Source organism: Capra hircus, chromosome 3 (assembly GCF_001704415.2).
Source record: "Capra hircus breed San Clemente chromosome 3, ASM170441v1, whole genome shotgun sequence".
Taxonomy (NCBI): Eukaryota; Metazoa; Chordata; class Mammalia; order Artiodactyla; family Bovidae; genus Capra; species Capra hircus.
This window is the reverse complement of record NC_030810.1, coordinates 110,078,891-110,097,469: the sequence shown is the minus strand read 5'-3', so window position 1 is coordinate 110,097,469 and position 18,579 is coordinate 110,078,891. Positions and strand designations below refer to the sequence as shown.

The window sequence follows — 18,579 nt, the reverse complement described above, 5'->3', positions numbered from 1 at the left end:
TGGGGTCAGCGCCAGCCTTTAGCTCCTGGTCACCCCTCCATCCCGTCTGGCTTCCCCTTCTTCTTCTCCATTCCCCTGAGGGAAGAGGCAACAAATGAGTGGTGAGGGGTGCTCCGTGGACGCTGTAAAATTGGGCGACTGTTGTCACCCCGAGGATGGGGCCAGGAGGAAGTGGAAGTTTAACAGGTGCCTAATTACAAGTCCCGCTGGCCGTCCTGCGCCTCTCTCAGGATAGGGAAGAGCTTGGGGAAGGGCTGGGTGATGCCTGGGTAGGCCACTCTTTGTCACCCTGCTAATTAGGGCTCCTGGGACTCCTCCCCAAGGCGGGGACCAGGCCCCCTCCCTCCTGTAGAAATAACTCCGGCTGCTCCCCAGCAGAGCACTTGCTGCACCTTCCTGGGCCCTCGGCTCCCCTTCCCTCCACCTGTCCCCACACAGCCGCCGGCCTGCAGCCACCGGCCCCAGGGATCCCAGCCCCGGCGGAGGAAGCACCAAACCTAGAGATATGGGAGTCCGAGGAGCATTCCACCTTCTGCTCGCGTGCCTGAGCCCAGGTATGGGTCTGGGCAGGGGCGGGATGCCCACCTGAAGCCGGATGCACAGGAGAAAGGCAATGAGGGGCTCACAGAGGAGCCTGGAAGGTGGGCTCGGATTCCCTGGCAGGGTGCTGCCCACCCTCGCCCTGCTGGGCTGGGGTTTGGATGTTGCCAAGGGGACCTCTCCCCAGGAGAGTCCTGCACTTGAAGGTTTGGGGCATGTGTTCTTGGATGGCTCTTCACTGTGCCCATGAACCTGTGGGGCTCACACACGTTTGGGCATGCTGTGAATGGGAGCATAGGGCTCACTAGGAGTTACTATGGGAACTGGGGGTGGGGGCTGAGGAGGAGCCTGGAAAGATCCCTTTTCTATTGGTCTGTGTGCTATTCTCAGTGGGAGGGCCTCCCACCCAGCCCACTTGCCTGAAGAGGGCAGAGCCTTGGGCTGGTGGAGAAAGAATGGGCTGCTTCCAGCAGGACTGGGCCCCTGCACTGTGAGAGCTCCAGGGTAGCACCCAGCCTGTCCAGGGTGAGCCTGGGGAGGGCAGGGAAGGTGACTCCTGGAGCCCCCTTCCTGGGACACACCTGGAGGGCAGGGTTCCGGACTGGACATCGAGGCTGCCTGCCCCCATCTGTGTGGGCATCGGTAGACATGGCTGAGATGCTCTTGGGGGTCAGGGTGCAGGCTGAGGGGGCACAGGGGAGGAGCTCAGGGAGGGGGGAGCCTGTGAGTGACTGCCTTTCTGGCAGCAAGCCTGCAACCCCTTCTCTGTCTGGTGGGAGCTGGCCTGGCTGAGCTTACTGTGGAAGCTGTGCTGTGGGGACCTGGCTCATCTCTGTGTGTTGTGTGAACCTTTTGTGGGGGCTGCCGTTTCTCCCCTCCCTTCCCTTCTCCTCCCTTATCTGCAGAAGGAGGGTTCATGGCTCTGGAAGCAGCTTACAAATTCACAAAGGACTTACAAGCTGAGAGTAGACACGGCTATTGAGATATCTGTCCTCTTCCTTGGCAAGCCTGTTGTGATTTCCCTGCCCCTCCTCCAAGTCTCTGCACCCAACTCTCGCTCTTCCACTCTGGTCTTCTTCCATCCCCCCAGCTTCTCTCTCCTCTCACACTCCCTGGAGGTACTTCCTTAGGACCACAGCAAGAGGAGTGAAGGTGAGACGCCAGGAATGACTTCCCCAGGAGAGTAAGAGGGTACAGAAAGGCTGGGAAGAGGTTGAGAGAGATTTAGGGAGACTGAAAGGCTAGGGTGAGGCTCCCTGGTCTGGAACAAAGGCAGACACTCTGCCTAGTGCAGGGTGGAGACACTCTCTTTCAGTCCATCCCTCCCTCCCAAGCCCCCTGCCCAGAATACTTACCGTCCTGCCCAGCTGGCTCCCAGGGTGTGGAGAGCATTCTCCTGTTGGTTGCTTTGGACAGACAGTCCTTCCCCAGGGTGGAGCCTCTGCACTCCGCTGAGCTCTGGCTCATCTCTGGCTTGCCGGCTTGCCTTGCGCCAGCCCAGGACCTGGCAGATGGTGTTAGGATCCTTATCTCAGGAGTGGGGTGGTGTTAGCGTGGCCTGGGGCTAGAGAAGGCATCATCAAGTCCCGTTAGAGCCCCAGCAGCTAGTCTGCCTGCTCTGGGTTACCCTGGAGGCTTGAGCAGGGGTCAGGGGCGGGTTCAGGGCATGGCTGATGGCCCAGTTGGGATCCTGAGGGGCAGGTTCAGTGATGCCTGTGGTGCTGCGGATGTTGAAAGGGCACCTGCTGGCTCTCTAAGAACCAGATTAAGCTTCTGTAGCTTAGTCTTGAATGAATGCACATGGGGGATTGCCAGTGTATGCAGTGGGTGTATCTTCTGGATTAATATGTACCTGCGTTTGTGTGTAGCTGTGTGTCTATATGGCTGTGTGGATCTGACAGTGTCTGTGTGTATAGGAAGGTGGGACTTCATAGGTACGTATCCGCATTTTGAAGGTGTGTAAGAGTGTGTCTATGTGTTGATGTCTCTGGCTGTGACAATGTATAATCCTGTGTGTGTGAGACGCTCTCTAAGTGTGCAGGTGGTCCCGGGAGAGAGCCAGAGAAGCAAAAGCAGGATGGGCAACTGAGACCAGGGGCTGAGATGCCAAAGGACTCGCTGATTCTTGCAGAGTGAGCCAGGCTGGGCAAGGGGCCGGGGGCAAGGGGGTGGTGGAGACTGGGAGGTGGCATGCTGCCCCCTCAGCCAGGGTTGGGGCCCTTTGGGCACCGCCCCCCACCCAACTTTGCGTTCCTCTGTAGGTCCAACCAGTTGGGGCTAGCACTTGCCTGGGGCTTCAGGGGAGGGAGGGAGAGATCAGTCCTGAGCTTCCAGATCCTGGCTCCTCACCCGGGGCTGACTCAGTGAGGCTAGGGCTGGTGGCAGCGGGAGGGGCCCCAAGTGGAGCGAGCATGTGACGGTGGCTGTACCTGAGCCACAGGATCACACAGGGGGCAGGACGCAGAGCACGCAACGCCACATGCCTTCATGCAAGGCTCACCCGTCCTATACTACAGACGACTGCAGCCATGGTCTCAGCACCGTCATTCACTGTCACACACGATGCAGCCAAGCTCCTGGTCACAGCTGCACACAGACACACACTATCACTCAGAGCACTTACACAGCCAGGCACACACTGTCACACGGGCACACAGCGCAGACATGCACTGTCACACACAGACACACAGAGACTACCCATTCTTCTGCTCCTTGGGCCGGAAGGGGACTCCAGAGGTCATGGTGTCCATCCTCCTGCCTCTGGACACGACCGCTTCACTTGGTCCGGACAGATGTGGCTTTTAACTAGCTAGTTGCTTCCATCAGAGCATTTAACAACTCGACGTGCTCCACATGTCTGCACACACAGGCACACACGCGCTCACACCCACAGGTACTGTCATGTAAATATAGAAGCAGACACTCTACCTAGCCATGTGCATAAATCTCCCTACAGTACACATAAGCAGCCACAAACACCCATAAACACACAGTGTCCATATGTGGACATATCCACACACGCACAGATAGTCATGCATACACACAAGCATTCATTTTTTATTTTAAAATTTTATTATTTTTATTTTGACGGTGCTGGGTCTTCACTGCAGAACATGGGCTTTCTCGAGTTGTGGCGCACAGGCTCTAGAGCGTGTTGGCTCAATAGCTTGGCACATGGGCTTAGCTGCCTCACAGTGTGTAGGATCTTAGCTCCTTGAGCAGGTATCGCACTCACATCCCCTGCATTGGAGGGCGAATTCTTAACCACTGGACCACCAGAGAAGTCCCATATACAAGCATGCTTAACAACTATATATATACAATATAGAAACAGTATAGTTGCAATTCTACACAGTTATAGAATACAGACAAGCTAGCACAAGTCAGCACAGATATGCATCGATCAAATCATGCACACTCTGAGAGCAGGCCCTACTCCCTGAGGAAACCGCACTGAGGCCCGGCCTGCCACTGACGAGGAATGCTGGAGAGAAGGGAGCTGAAGCTGATCACCCAAGCCCTGGTCCCGCACCCCTTATCCCATCTGCCCTGCCTGTATCCTAGCGCTGCTGTCTGCTGTACGGATCAACGGGGATGGCCAGGAGATCCTGTACCTGGCGGAAGGTGACAATGTGAGGCTAGGCTGCCCCTACATCCTGGACCCTGAGGACTACGGTCCTAACGGGCTGGACATTGAGTGGAAGCAAGTCAACTCAGACCCCTCACATCGGGAGAACGTGGTAAGTGCTGGGTACGTGATTCTCCTTACTCCACACTTCGTAGTATTTACTTGTTGGGCAGCTAGCACACTGCAGGGTAAATAAGAAAACCCAGCCCTTGAACTTTCCCCAAGGCTTCTCAGAGAATGGGGCAATGGGGAGGAGCTGTGTAATTTCCAATCAAGCCAGTCAGTCAGGCCACCTCCTCCCACCCCACTCCAAAAGGAAGATAGACACAGTCCTGGCCCGACCTTATACTTCCAGCTCAGATAGTCTTTGATTGAGTTCCATCCAGCTTCTCTGTGTGCCTGTGGCTTTATTCATCTCATCCCATTTAATCCTCACATGCCCCTGGGAGATAGCTATTAGGCAGAGAGTGCCTGACTTCATATGATCTCACCCATTCTGTTAAAAGTCAGTGGATCAGGCATTATCATTTCCATTTTTCATCCAAGAAAGCTGAGTCTCAGGGAAGTTCAGTGAATTGCCCCAGACAGCCAATCCTTGGCTCTGCCTGTCTCACCATCTCTGTTTTCTTCTCTTCACAGTTCCTTAGTTACCAGGACAAGAGGATCAACCATGGCAACCTCCCCCATCTGCAGCAGAGGGTCCGCTTTGCAGCCTCAGACCCCAGCCAGTACGATGCCTCCATTACCCTCTCGAACCTGCAAGTCTCCGACACAGCCACCTATGAGTGCCGGGTGAAGAAGACCACTGTGGCCACCCGGAAGGTCATCATCACTGTCCAAGGTATGAGTAGACTCCTCTGGGATCCCCTTCCCCAGACTTCAGAATCAAGGGTGCCTTGGCCACCCTGAGCCTGGCTCTGCCTCTCGGCTGGGCCCTGGCTCACAGCTACCCTCTTCCCTGTAGCGCGGCCTGCGGTGCCCTTGTGTTGGTCTGAGGGCCACTTTACACACGGCAATGATGTGGTACTGAAGTGCTTTGCCAATGGGGGCAGCCCACCTCTCACCTACAAGTGGGCCAAGATCAGCGGGCATACTCACCCCTACCGTGCTGGGTCCTACCATTCTCAGCACAGCTTCCACTCTGAGCTCTCCTACCAGGAGTCCTTCCACAGCTCCATCAGTCAAGGTGAGGGGGCCTTGGGAAAGGGGAAGATGGGGATGCTGGGTCCTGCTGGGGCTTCCCTAGCTCACCAGCGGCATCAACTGTGGGAGACTCCTCCTCTGAGCCTGTTCCAGAAGCTGCTATAGAGGGAAGAAGAGAAGGCAAAAGGGGAGAGTCAGTCGAAAGCAGTATGACTAATTCGGAAAGAGGATGGTTTCAGATAGAGCTGGGTTTGCATTCTGGCTGGACCACGACTGGCAGCAAGGCTCAGGCAAGTGGCTTGACCTCTCTGTGCCGTGGTTTCATTCTACGGTACATGAAAAGGGAATGGCAAGGGCCATCCTCCAAGGGCGTGTGAGAATTAAACGGGATGAGGTGTGTAAAGCTGCTGGCACAGAGAGATGCTGACTGGTACTCACAATCAAAGATGATCAGAGCTGGAAGGAACCTTAGAATTCCTCTGGTCTAACCCGGCCCTCACTGTACAAATGAGGAGACCGAGGCTTAGGGAGGGGGCATATTTCCCTAAGGTCAGAGAGTGAAATCATGGTCTCTTTCCTGTTGCTGGGAAAGGGGCCTTCCTTGCCTCTCTTTCATCAGGGGAAGGTGACTCACCTGGACACAGTGGGGTGGACTTTCGTGTGTACATACACCCTCCTTCCCTGGGCCATCCTGCAGTGGTCTAGGCTGGGGTGAAGCTCTCAAACACCAAGCCCCTTGGCCTCACCATTGCCCTCTGATGCTCCTTCAGTTTCAGGCCTGAACAACGGTGACCTAGTGTTGAAGGACATTTCCTACAAGGATGATGGGCTGTATCAGTGCACAGTGGCCAACCACGTGGGCTACAGCATGTGTGTGGTGGAGGTGAAGGTCTCAGGTGGGTGCAGGCAATGGCTCGTTGGCTGGGAGGGTTGGATGGGAGGAAGCTGGGCTGTATTGTGGAGTCTCAGCAGGCTCAGCCTTATGGGTCTCATCAATGCATATAGCTCTGCCAAGGTCAGCCAGGAAGCCCTGGGAGAAACATGCAAATATGAGGAGTTAACCTGCCTCTCCCCATATATTCCTCACTGTGTGTCCAAGGACCCTGGGACCCCCTGGATCACCCATCCTTTTTCACACAGAAGCCCTGTGCTTGCCACTCCGGGTTAGCCAAGCACCTGCCAGGCTGCAGAAAGCCTGACTAGTCTCTACTTCTCTCCCCAGACACTCGGCGCATAGGAATCATCATCGGCGCAGTGCTGGGCTCTTTGCTCGCACTGGGCTGCCTCTTGGTGGGCATCTGGGGGCTCGTCTGCTGCTGCTGCGGGGGCGCCGGCGGCTCCCGCGGTACCTTCGGCTACGGCGGCGGGGTCGGCCGCGGGGTCGGCGGAGGGGCCTGCGGCGACTTGTCTAATGAGATCAGGTAAAACCTGATGCATGCTGCATGCTGCTGCGCGGCAGGGGACCGGCGCGCTGCTCCCTCTCACCCCTGCCTGCCACCGGCCGGCTGGGACCCCCACCCCCACCCTGCCTGCCATCGCCACGGAGTGCTGGGACCGCAGCATGTCAACTGGCCACTCATCGCATGGCTTTTGTCTTTCCTTCCCCTGCCAGTCTCCACTTCTGCTCCCCTGCCCTCCACCTCCCTCTCGTCTTTGCACCTCTCTGTCTTGTCTAGACTGTAAGCTCCTGGAGGGCAGGGCCTGTATTTATTTTTTCACTTTTCCCTTGTATCGCGCCGGTGAGAATTCTTGGACATGCCTATTTAAGAAGAGTTCATTAATATTAAGAATAGTGCTAATAACTTATATTAGAAACAAACTAGAAATAAAAATAGAACAAGACTAGGAGTGCTAATGATTGCAATGCCCTGGGGATGGAGAAAAAGATGGAGAAGATTAAGAGAGGAGAGATGAGAAAAGAGGAAGAGAGAGGGCAAGGTCAGGGTTAAGGAAGGAAAGAAGGTCAGGGAAAGCAGCTCCTTCTGGATCTCCGAGGTTCCCTTTCTATCAGAGCTGGTGGTTCTGCGAAAACATCAGAAGGGGACGGGAGGGCGCCTAGATGCGGCGGCCTGCCCTGCCGTGGGCTGTCCGGCCATGTGTGGACAAGCCCCGTCCGGAGGAGGACGGGGACGGCGGCTCCGGGAACGCTGCGGAGCCGCGGGTCCAGGAAGGGGCAGAGGGGAGAGTAGGTCAGGCTGAGGCTGAGAGGCGAGGCGAGGCGGAGGGAGGCGCGGGAGACGAGAGACCGCCAGGAGCCCCCGGCTCTGCCCAGGCCGTGCCCACGCCGCGCCGCGGAGGAGCCCGCTCACCCGCCCGCCTGTTGTTTTCCACAGAGAGGACGCCGTGGCGCCCGGGTGCAAGGCCAGCGGGCGCGGCAGCCGCGTCACCCACCTCCTGGGGCACCCGACGCAGAACGTCAGCCACTCCCTGCGCCGCAAGTACGCGCCCCCGCCCTGCGCCGGCCCGGAGGACGTGGCCCTGGCGCCCCGCCCGGCCCCCGCGGCCGCCGCCTGCGAGGCGGGCCCGTCGCCGGTCTACGTCCAGGTCAAGAGCGCCGAGCCCGCCAGCGGCGCCGCCGAGGGGCCGCGGCAGAGCAAGGACGGGCTGCTGGTGTGAGCGCGCGGCCCTGGGCTGCGCCCCGGCTGGGAGCGGGGCGCGGGGCTCTCGGCTCGCAGCTGGGGACGCGCTCCGGCCGCGCGGCGGCTGAGGGCTGAGGACGTTTCCCTCGGGAACCGAGCCGAGCGGCTGAGCCGCCTCCTCTAAACGTGGGAGAGGGCGGGAGAAGGCAGAGAAAGGCCATTTGGGCCCTCTCCTCATCCTCGGAGCCTGCAGGCCCGTGGAGAGGGAGAGAGGAGGAAGTGTCCGAGAGCGCACGAAGCCGGTGGCCCGTTTCCCCAGCCAAGGCAGAGAGCCCCGGGGGCTGGGTGGGTGGGGACCTGGACTGAATTGTGAGTGTGAGAGCTGAGCTCTGAGGCAGCAGTGTTAGCACAATAAAGAAAATGTAAGATTCGAGACTGAGGTGGCTGTGGTTCCACGGAGGTGTGGGCACGGGGTCAGGGTGGTGGGCCATGCTCAGGGGTAGGGGAGGGGTTGTTGCTTCCTGTTGTCCAGCATCATTTCCTCAACATGTGCCCCATACCCTCCTTGATCGGGAGCAGTCAGAGCTGGAAGGGGCTGTCTAATCCTACCCTTTCCCTAGGCAGATGGAGAAACGGAGACTCCTCAGGCTTGATTTTCCATCCAGAATCCTGCTTTTCTCTTTTATTCCAGAAATCAAAAGGGAAAACCAAGAACCGGGAGGCATGACCTCTCTGAATGTTCCCTGACCATTCTCAGCATCTTTCTTCCTTCTCCTCTCACCTACCAAATCCCGACTTCCTGATCTCTCCCAGATGTATGCCATCCTTTTCAACACTAGGAAGGGTTTCAGTAGAAAGACTAAATTCATCTAACCTAGCCCCCTTTTTCGGAGAAGGCAATGGCAACCCACTCCAGTACTCTTGCCTGGAAAATCCCATGGACGAAGGAGCCTGGTAGGCTGCAGTCCATGGGGTCGCTAAGAGTCAGGCACGACTGAGCGAATTCACTTTCACTTTTCACTTTCATGCACTGGAGAAGGAAATGGCAAACCACTCCAGTGTGCTCCTGGAGAATCCCAGGGATGGGGAAGGCTGCCATCTATGGGGTTGCACAGAGTTGGGACACGACTGAAGCGATTTAGTAGCAGCAGCAGCAGCCGCCCCCTTTTTAATGGAAAGGGGATTGACATTTATCGGGCACCCTCTGACTGCCAGGTGCTTTCTGATATTTTGTCTTATTTAATCCTGTGAGGTGCTGTATCCCATTATATAGATGAAGCAACTGAGGCTGAGAGGTATAAGTATCTTAACCTAGGTCACAGGTAATAACAGGCATGTTTGACTCTTAGGCATCATGCTTTTTCCCTGACATTTGAATTCCTGCTTCTACATTCCTGACAAAAGATATTTCAACCTCTTCTTGAATACCTGCAGTGGCACCTCCCAAATCAGTCCGTTTGGCCTCTGCCTGTCAGAGATATCTTTCTCCTGTTGAACTCAAATTGGGTCCCCGCATTGTTTTTATCCCTTGGTCCAAGTGCTACTCTTAGTGAGCCCTAAGCATCACATTCTCAGTTCAGCTGCCTCTAATGGACCAAGTGGCTGTACTCCACAATGGATGATTGCAACAGGCACACGACTGGACCTGTGCCTGGTTTAGGGGCTGAGGGTCTTCTGAGGAGAATAGTCACTCTGCTCTACCTGCTTCTGCCCAGCCACCTGCCTCTGAGAGCATAGTGCTTCCTTTTCTTTGTCTTTTTTTTTTTTTTGCCTCTTTTTCTCTTAAGGAGAAGCTGGGCTCCTGAAGTCTTTTCTGCTTTACCCTGTGGCCATGTGAACTGTGGGGAATGGATGGACCTCAGAGTTTGTTGATAGAGGAAGCTCTGAAACCTTGCTTGGCTGTATGTAACTAGGAAACCCTTCTTGTTGGCTTGGGTACTTGCAAAAGGGTAATGGCATCTCTGGTTCTGCCTTGATAGAGTTTGGGGAGAGAAAGGAGAGATGATGGCAGGGGCGACGCCGTGATCACAAAGGTGGTTTTCCCAGGGCAAGGCTCACCCATTGCACTTTGGATGTGCTGCCCCTGTGATTTACTCAAATGTGGGAAACTCAATGGCATAATTTGTGCTAGTGGGGGGACTGCATTCACAGTTTCTCCTGAAGAAAAACAAAAGAAAGGAGAGACGACTGTGGAACAGAGGGAGCCAGGGAGAGATGTCTTAGACTGGGGGTTGGGGGGTGGAGGTGGGGATTCTTGAGGATGGATGGGGAGGGAGTAAGGGGAGGGAGTAAGGGGACTAAGTAAGGGGAGCAGAGAACTGCAGGAACCATCCCTCCCTCATTTATTTGGAGACATTGAACAGCTCCTGTAGGATGATTTGTTCATAGAGAGAACTTCAGCAGGATGCTGGGCCTAGCACATGTTTGCCCTAAGGCTGGAGATTGAAGGGTGACCTGGGGAGGGCTCTCCCAGTCTTAGACCCTCCAGCTCAGCTCCCTGCAAGGAAGGGAGGTACAGAGGCAGCCAGCTGTGCAGGTTGTGTTGAATGACATCATCTTCCCCATTCCAGGAAACAGGGAGCCATGCTCAGACTTAGACTTCCTTTGAAGGGTGAGAACATCAAGGTGCTGGCAAGAAAAGCTCATTAAGAAGCAGTAAGAGATTTTAGAGACTTTGGAAACAACTTTCGGCAGGGTGACTCAACAGGGAAGCCCAGGAAGTTCCTAAATCCCTAAATAAATGATCACTGCACTCGTCACTTCTGGGTGAGAAAGGATGGGAGTTTCTGCTGTGAAGGTTTTGCTTCAGGGACACCTTGGGCTTTTTCATTTTTCCTGCTTGTCAGTATTGGAGAACATTTATGGTAGTAAATGTTTACGAGTGGTTTTGGGAGTGAAGTTGAGTGTGTAGGGGGCCAAAAGGCCCTAATGTGTATCATTTGCTATTGCCCTGATGTAAACTCTCCCACCGTGGCTGACTTCAGGCTGCCGATGTGATGTCCTTGCCGTGGAGTCAGGAGAAGTGTGCACTATCACACCGTCTCTGCAGAAGTAAATAACCTCAAGAATTAAGACAGTCATGAATTGTAGCAGGCTAATTGGGATAGGATGAATTTTGAATGCTTATCTCTTGTGTCTAGTAGAATTTATTTAATTGTAAATTTTTATACTTTTATTTTTCATAATGGTTACATTTAACAACTGACTCGCCAAACTTGGGCAGACCATATCTGCAAGCAGGCAGAAGGCTGTGTACACAAATGTTGCTTCAAGCGAGGGAATCTTAAGTGCAGTCTCAAGTTTTCTCTTTTTTCCCAGAGACACGCAGAGCACCCACTTCCTAGTTCTGCCTTTTGGCATCCCAGCTTTGCCAAAAGTGAATTCTAGTTTCTCTAGTCAATGAAAAAGTATTCAGACAGTTTATATGTCCTTGGTAACCATCAACAACATAACTTCCCATCCACACATCTTCCGGGAATGGCTCTCTTAGAACATCCAACCCTGAGAAATCTACTCATGGACATCCTGAGTCCTTCCTGGCTCAGTTCCCTCTCTGATCCTCTTATTCATGTTTTAGGGAGTCATTCTCTACTCATCCTCTCTTAAGTCCCCAAAACGTAACTGTGTGAAACCCCAGTGGTTTTTCTTCTGTGCTTCTGGTAGAATAACTATGCTTGCTGCCCCATTACATTTCAAATACTCCAGGCCCAGTCACACTGTGTGACTCTATGGAGGGATTAATTGTTTCCCTTGCTTTGCTGGAAACAAAGGGGTTTGGAGAGCTAATTACTCAATCACAGCTTAGGCAGAATTCTTTTGGAGGTTTAGTCCTGCCCCCTCTGCTTCCCAAGGGAGCCTCGGGTGAGGCTCTGGAGTTCATGATCCTCGTCCATCTAGTCCACCTGGAAGACTCATTTCATTTATTCCTGCTGTGTGGAAACAAAATGGATCCATTCAGTTCCTTGCAGTTATATTAGAAGAACACGCTGAAAGGCAAAGAGTGTTGAGAGACATGGAACCATGCAGGCGAGGAGATGGTGGTGGTTTTGGAGGATCTAGAACATGGGCTAGGTCACTGCCTGCCACCAGGGAGCGGACAAAACAGCCTTCTGCCACCCATCTGCCACCCGTGGCCATTGCCCTCAGCAGCCTTCCTGGATTTATTTTATTTTACTTATTTTATTCCAGATGTATTTTAGAAGGACAGAGGATGGAACACTTAGGGAGGAGACCAAAGCCCTTGACAAAGGCAGGACACTTAGCAGAGGAGGGTGAAGGTGAAACTGTCAAGCTTATTTTTGTAGCAACTGAGTTTGAGGTGATGGTGGACCCATATTGGCTAGCTTGGGGAGAAAAGAAAGAAAGGAAGGAGGAAGAAAACTTGTAGTAAATATTTGTGGTTTAGTCATGTCTTGAGAGTCCCTTGGACAGCAGGGAGATCAAACAAGTCAATCCTTGTTTGAAGGAAATCTACCCTAAATATTCATTGGAAGGACTGATGCTGAAGTTGAAACTCCAATACCTTGGCTACCTGATGCAAAGAGCTGATGTTGGGGAAGATAAAGGGCAGGAGGAGAAGAGAACAACAGAGGATAAGATGGTTGAATGGCATCATTGACTCAATGGACATGAGTTTGAGCAAACCCCAGAAGCTGATGAAGCCTGACGTGCTGTAGCCTGTGGGGTTGCAAAGAGTTGGACACAACTAAGCAGCTGAACAACAACAACATAAGAAAAAGCCTGAGTTTTGGAGTCGGGCAGACCTGGGTTCCTCATTATTAATAAGTTCCCAAAGCCTCAGTTTCTTCATCTGTAAAATGGAATAGTAAGAGGCTATTTTGTGTGATATGGTTTTAACAGAACCTGGTACATAGTAGGGGCTTCCCTCATAGCTCAGTTGGTAAAAAAAATCTGCCTGCAATGCAGGAGACCCTGGTTTGATTCCTGGGTTGGGAAGATCCACTGGAGAAAGGATAGGCTACCTACTCCAGTGTTCTTGGGCTTCCCTTGTGGCTCAGCTGGTAAAGAGTCTCCCCACAATGTGGGAGACCTGAGTTCAGTCCCTGGGTTGGGAAGCTCCCCTGGAGAAGGGAAAGGCTACCCACTCCAGTCTTCTGGCCTGGAGAATTCCATGGACTGTATAGTCCATGGGGTTGCAAAGAGTCAGACACAACATAGTAGGGGCTCTGCAAATGGTTGATCCCAAGCCCCTAGTCCTCAATATGTGATTTCAGAGGAGGGCAGACCTGGGGGCAGCGATTTAACCGCACAAGGTTGAGGTTGGAGGCTGAGGTAGTGGGAGGTCCACAGGGAGGGGGAAAGAGTGAGGAGAATGAAGCCTTGGGATTGAATCTGGAGATGCTCAGCATCTAGGGGATTAGGTGAGCAGCCCAGGGACCAGCAAGTAGTAAAGCAGGAGGAGAACCAGGCCTCGCCTCTGAATCCTGGAACGCATGTGCATATATTAATATTTACGGCAATCCTCCTGAGTAATAGTGATACTACTAATAACAGGAAGCGCCTGAAACACAAGCTCAGCAGGGCCCGAGCCAGGCCTGAGGATGAGCTGCCAGAATTACCAGTGCTGCCTCCCAGGACCAGGGTGTGCCCTCTGTGACCTTTCACATCTGCCTGCTCGCAGCTGCTGGGAATCAGGCCACATCGACTGCCTCCCTGGGCCCAGTGCCGACTGTGGCGCCCCTTGGAGGACTGACCTGATGGCCCCTCCCGCAGAGTATTCACCCAGCTCTCCCAAAGCTGAGGAGGGACCCTCCCAGCAGAGGGCACGGAGATTGTCTTCAACATTTTTGGGAGAATCAGCTCCATCTTGAAACCGAGCCCCTTCCGTGCACTTCAGGCCCCACTTGCTGCCTGTCAGGCCCCACAGACACCTCCTGGTCAGGGCACCCTGCCCCCCTGCGCCCACCTTCTGCCTGGATACCACTTGCAGCCATGGGGCGCCTGCCCTCCCTGCTGTGACTTTCCTGAACTTGCAAGCGGCTCCCCTTGCAATGCTCAATGCTCGGATTCAGCTCCCAACCCCCGCCTGGACTCAGTCCCTTGGTAGAGGCTGTTTTCCTTGCCTGTAACCCTCTCCTCCTCTCACATCCTCTTTCTCATCCTGCATCAGTTCTTCAGAAAGGTGCCCTAGCTATGTCCTGTTCTAGGAGGGCAGTCTCCCACGTAAAGGGAAGTGGTGTTGACTTTGCTATCTCTGCCCTGTCCTGGGAATGTCCTGTCACCCTCGCGCATCCATCAGACGAGGCTTCCGCCGAGTGCAGGGCTGTGTCACCTCTTTTCTCAACATCTACTCCTTTCAAGAGTTCAGAACTTCTCCATGAGCTGACCTTCCCTGAACTTAGTGTGATGGATGACAATCAGCCAGACAATCAACTCCTCCCCCAACTTGGGGTGACAGTAGCCAATGCCCCCAATGACTTCAGGGGCACATGATGGAGAAAGCCATGAATATCCCCCCAGATCCTTCTCTGAAGTGCATGTGAAAACTGTCCTCCCTAAAAGGACCTGGAAGCCAATAAGCAGAGTCAGGCAGGACCTGGGAGATCTCTGGACCAGGGCGAGTAGACATCAGGCATGGCTCTGCTGAACAGGTCAAGGTGCCCCTGTTCCTTGGACTAACAGGCTCCTTAGGAAGCTCTTTCCTGTACAGTGTGCAGGCTTCCCGTTCAGTTTAGTAAGGACTTGTGGAAATAGATTACTGCCATTAAAAAATTGAGCAACAGGTTCTTGGGCAGGAGCCTGATCTGCAATGATAACATTGTTCCTGTGGGGAAAGAAGATTCCTTCCTTTCAGTACTCATTAGCCTTTCTAGGAATGCATCACTCAGTTCGAGAAAGTGACGAAGGAGGGTGGGAATCATCTCCCAGTTGGCCGCTACCTTTCTATCTATCCATCCATCTAAAATGGGATATGCCCAGTGACCTCTGTTGAGTCCCGAATGGCTGGGGTCTTTCCTTCAATTACACAGCTTGTCCCTATCCTGCTGCTTCTGAGTGTGCAGCAGAGCAGCAGATTGTCTGTGATCGCTGAATACATTGTACCTTGAGAACTGCCTGTCCATTTATCTTTGTATCAAATCTGAACATATGGTCAGTGTATACTTAAAGTCATTGCTTGAAAAATAATGTTAATAAAAAATAGTATACCCCAAATATATAAATAAAATTGATATGCCTACAAAACCCAAATTTATCCACTCAGGCCAGACCTGTCTCCCACACTGCACACTCTCCTACCTACTTAGATATGTAACAGACATCTCAAACTCAGCATGCCCCAAACCCTGCCCCTGATCCACTTCCCCCAGCATCTTGCCCACTGCAGTTGATAGCCTCTATGTCTTTCCTTAAAACCTTTCTTGCACTCACCTGTCTCCCCAACACATCCAATCTGTTAGGAACTGTCTCCCTTCAGAGTGGATCTGACCTCTGACCAGCCTCTCATCCACCACTGTTATCTGCCGGCTCCCAGCTGCCATCATCTCTTGCCTGGGTTACAGCAATAGTGACTCCATGCATCCCCTTGCTTTCCCCCTTTTTCGCATGCACTTATTCTCAATGGAGAAGCCAGGGTGATATAGAATCTTCCAACTGGGCGCTTTTGGCTTCCTGGCTGAGGGGATGTCTGAAGCATGGTCCCTTTTGTCCACCTGTATGTCCCCAGCTTCTGCATTAGCCACTTAGTGCATTACAACTTACTGTGTGTCGCTGGTAGGACCAGGGCATTAAACCTGACGCTTCCAGCATCTCCCAGCCTCCCTAGGGAGATCATTAATCCATTTGGAAAAATTGAAGAGTGAGGCACATGATTACTGATTCAGTTTCACACAAAGCTGGGAGAAGTGATGCTCTGAGATCCCCTGAAGGAAGGTTTCTCAGAGAAGGGGTGCCTAGGGCTGGACTTCAAAACTTCGGCTGGAGAGCAAGGTGGATAAAGGGATATATTCTAGTCTGGGAGGTAGGGGAAGATCCTGCAAAAATGATCAAAGTGCACGAGCTTGTCGGATTCAGGGACAGGCAAAGGCTGGGCCTGTCTAGAATGGAGGGTGTGGGCTGGGGCTGCTAACTGCTGAGTCATCTCCATCTTAAGGACTCCCAGGGTGGGGCTGGGGGACAGGGGAGGTGGGGTGTGTGTGTCAGCTGGTATGCTCCCCGGTAAGGGGTGTGTCCTTCTCCGTGCTCCAGACTGAGGGCCCTTCAGTTCAGTTCAGTTCAGTTCAGTCGCTCAGTCATGTCCGACTCTTTGCGACCCCATGAATCGCAGCACTTACGTCTGCTGAAAATGACCATGAAGCCTCATCTGTCCAATACTCCAGCTTCCTCTCCATCTTCCCTAGACTTCCCTGACATTCTTCTTAGCTTTAGCATAAAGGACTTGGCTGACTCAGTTCTCCAGGAATGAGGCTGTGCTCTGACGGCAGCATTAAAGCCACATTTGTCCCCGAGGAAAAGAGGCAACTTGGTGATGAGATGTTTGTGTGTCCCTCCAACTGGGTGCTCGGACAGTCTCATAGGAGACTGTGTCGGGGGAAGGATTTTTACTGTGGTCAGTGATGGCCAGATGGCCACAGCTTCAAGGGATGGTGCACAGCAGATCACTAGAACCCTCCTCTCCCAGCCCAAGGCCCTGATTCATGCTGCCCCCGACTCTTGGCCTTGTCCTCCCTTTGCCTAGGTACCCACTGGTCCTTCGGAAAGATAAGAATCATTCCAGGTTCAGAGCACTAGGTACCCAAAGATGGTCTCTGCTTTGACTTTACTCCAACTCTGGGGCCAAGAGCCCCCTGCTGGCAGGCACAGTCTCCATCCCGGGAAGCTCTCCTTTCCCCAGCCAGCCTGATCTGAGGGGGCTCCTCTCCAAGTCCCCTTTCCTGTGCCCCGCCCTGCCTTGCCCTCTACCGCCCCCACGAAAGGATGCCCTGAGCTGGTTGGTGAGACTGATCTCTGCAGGACAATCATGGTGTCTGGCAATGACTCCTGGAGTGAGTGATGAGCTGCTCTTTTCTGACCAGGACACTGGCTCTGCTTGGAAGGGCTCCCCTGAGACCTCACTGGGGCTTCCCCTGGACAATCTAGGTGGGACTCTGAATGCTGTGGGGTGGGTTGCATTCAGAGAGTGTTGGGGTCCAGGGTGGCCCCTCATCATTATCAACCTCAAGTCTTGAATGTTTCAGGGCTTTCTGTGGTGAGTTGGCAGGACTCAGGCCAGGTGGCAGAGAAACAAACCAGGACAGGATCAGCCAGAGCAGTTTGTGCCGAGCATGCTGTGGGAGGCCCTGTCTGCCTGAGATGTCTTACCGTCCCTACAACCTCAGGTTTGTGTTGGGGTCTAGAATGTAATTCTGGATCTGAATGGAGAAATCTACTAGTTACAGGCATGAAACAGCTGTCCTGAGAGGGAGTGGAGCCGGGGAAGAGGGATCAATGGCTTCTCTTCCTTAAATCGATTTACATTTAAATTATAAGGTTGCATTGTTTGAAATTACCTACATTTGAGCATTCTATTTTCACATGATTTCACACAATACATTGTTCAGCCTCCAAATGTCTTGTTCTTTTAAAAGGCCTATTCTCTGATAATTAAGGGACAATTAACTTCCCCCTAAAACTTGCCCTTCTTTTTGTATTCCCAGTTTGGGTAAGTGGCACCTCTATCTGCCTTGTTCCTCAGGTCCGACCTCCTGCCCAAGTATCCCTCACATATCCCAAAATCTTGTGGTGGCTCACACAGTAAAGAATCTGCCCGCAATGTGGGGAACCCAGGTTCAATCCCTGGGTCAGGAAGATCCCCTAGAGAAGGGAATGGCTACCCACTCCAGTATTCTTGCCTGGGAGATCCCATGGACAGAGGAGCCTGGTGAGCTACAGTCCATGGGGTCTCACAGAGTCGGACACGACTGAGCTATTAACGCTTTTCACACACTTTGTCTGTTCTAGCTCCTAGGTATTTCTCTAGTCCATCCACTTCTCCACTCAAGCCCCTGCGCTTGTGCACCTCAATTCTAAGCTGTCATCGCATCTTGCCAGGATCCCTTCACTAACTTCATCTTCCCGCATTCACCCTCCTCCCCCCAAACCACTCCCCCCCATCCCTGCAATCCATTCTTCACAAGGCCCCCAGAGGGAGCTTTTAAAAATGTTTAAGTCTGATTAAAGTAAGTCTGATTATGTCATTTCCCTTCTTAAAACTCTTCAGTGGCCTCCTTTAACTTAAAAAATTAAATTTTAAATATTACCATGTCCTACCAGACCCTGCGTGCTCTGACCTCTGCTGTCTTCTCCCAGAGTCCCCCTTGCTCATTACCCTCTGTCCTTCAGACGTTCGTATATGCCAAGGTCTTTCTAGAAGGGCTTCCGGCTCTCTCATCCTCTGCGTGGAGGACCTCCCTACTTTGCATCGCTAAGTACTGTCCATGCCGGTCTCAGAGGGAATGTCCCTCCTCAGACTGGGCCCTGGGGTTGCCCCTTACCAGCTCTGTTCTTCTCCTTCATTATTCTTGCTCGCAGGGTCCAGGTCTTTTCCTCTCTAGAGCTCAGCACAGTTTTAATTAAGTATTTGTGTGTGTGTGTTTCATGTCTCTCTCTCTCAATTAGATGGCAAGCTTCCTGGATGCAGAACTCTCTATCTGTCCTACTCACAGCTGTATTCCCAGCATCTCTGGCATGGTA

The 18,579-nt window shown here is 53.1% G+C and overlaps 1 protein-coding gene across 1 annotated transcript; it reads left to right on the top strand.

Annotated features, from left to right (window-relative positions):
* Positions 367–8,395, top strand: LOC102171473 (V-set and immunoglobulin domain-containing protein 8). Its single transcript, XM_013976013.2, has 7 exons — positions 367–554; positions 4,105–4,280; positions 4,808–5,009; positions 5,133–5,354; positions 6,082–6,207; positions 6,534–6,732; positions 7,645–8,395. The coding sequence occupies exons 1-7, from the start codon at positions 506–508 to the stop codon at positions 7,925–7,927; spliced, it is 1,257 nt and encodes a 418-aa protein (XP_013831467.2). The 5' UTR covers positions 367–505; the 3' UTR covers positions 7,928–8,395.

Bases quoted from the DNA above. Each gene is read 5' to 3' on its own strand.
- LOC102171473 (XM_013976013.2), top strand. From the start codon at position 506: ATGGGAGTCCGAGGAGCATTCCACCTTCTGCTCGCGTGCCTGAGCCCA. The intron at 555-4,104 runs GTATGGGTCTGG...CCTGTATCCTAG, and splicing joins GCTCGCGTGCCTGAGCCCAG to CGCTGCTGTCTGCTGTACGG. The intron at 4,281-4,807 runs GTAAGTGCTGGG...TTCTCTTCACAG, and splicing joins CCTCACATCGGGAGAACGTG to TTCCTTAGTTACCAGGACAA.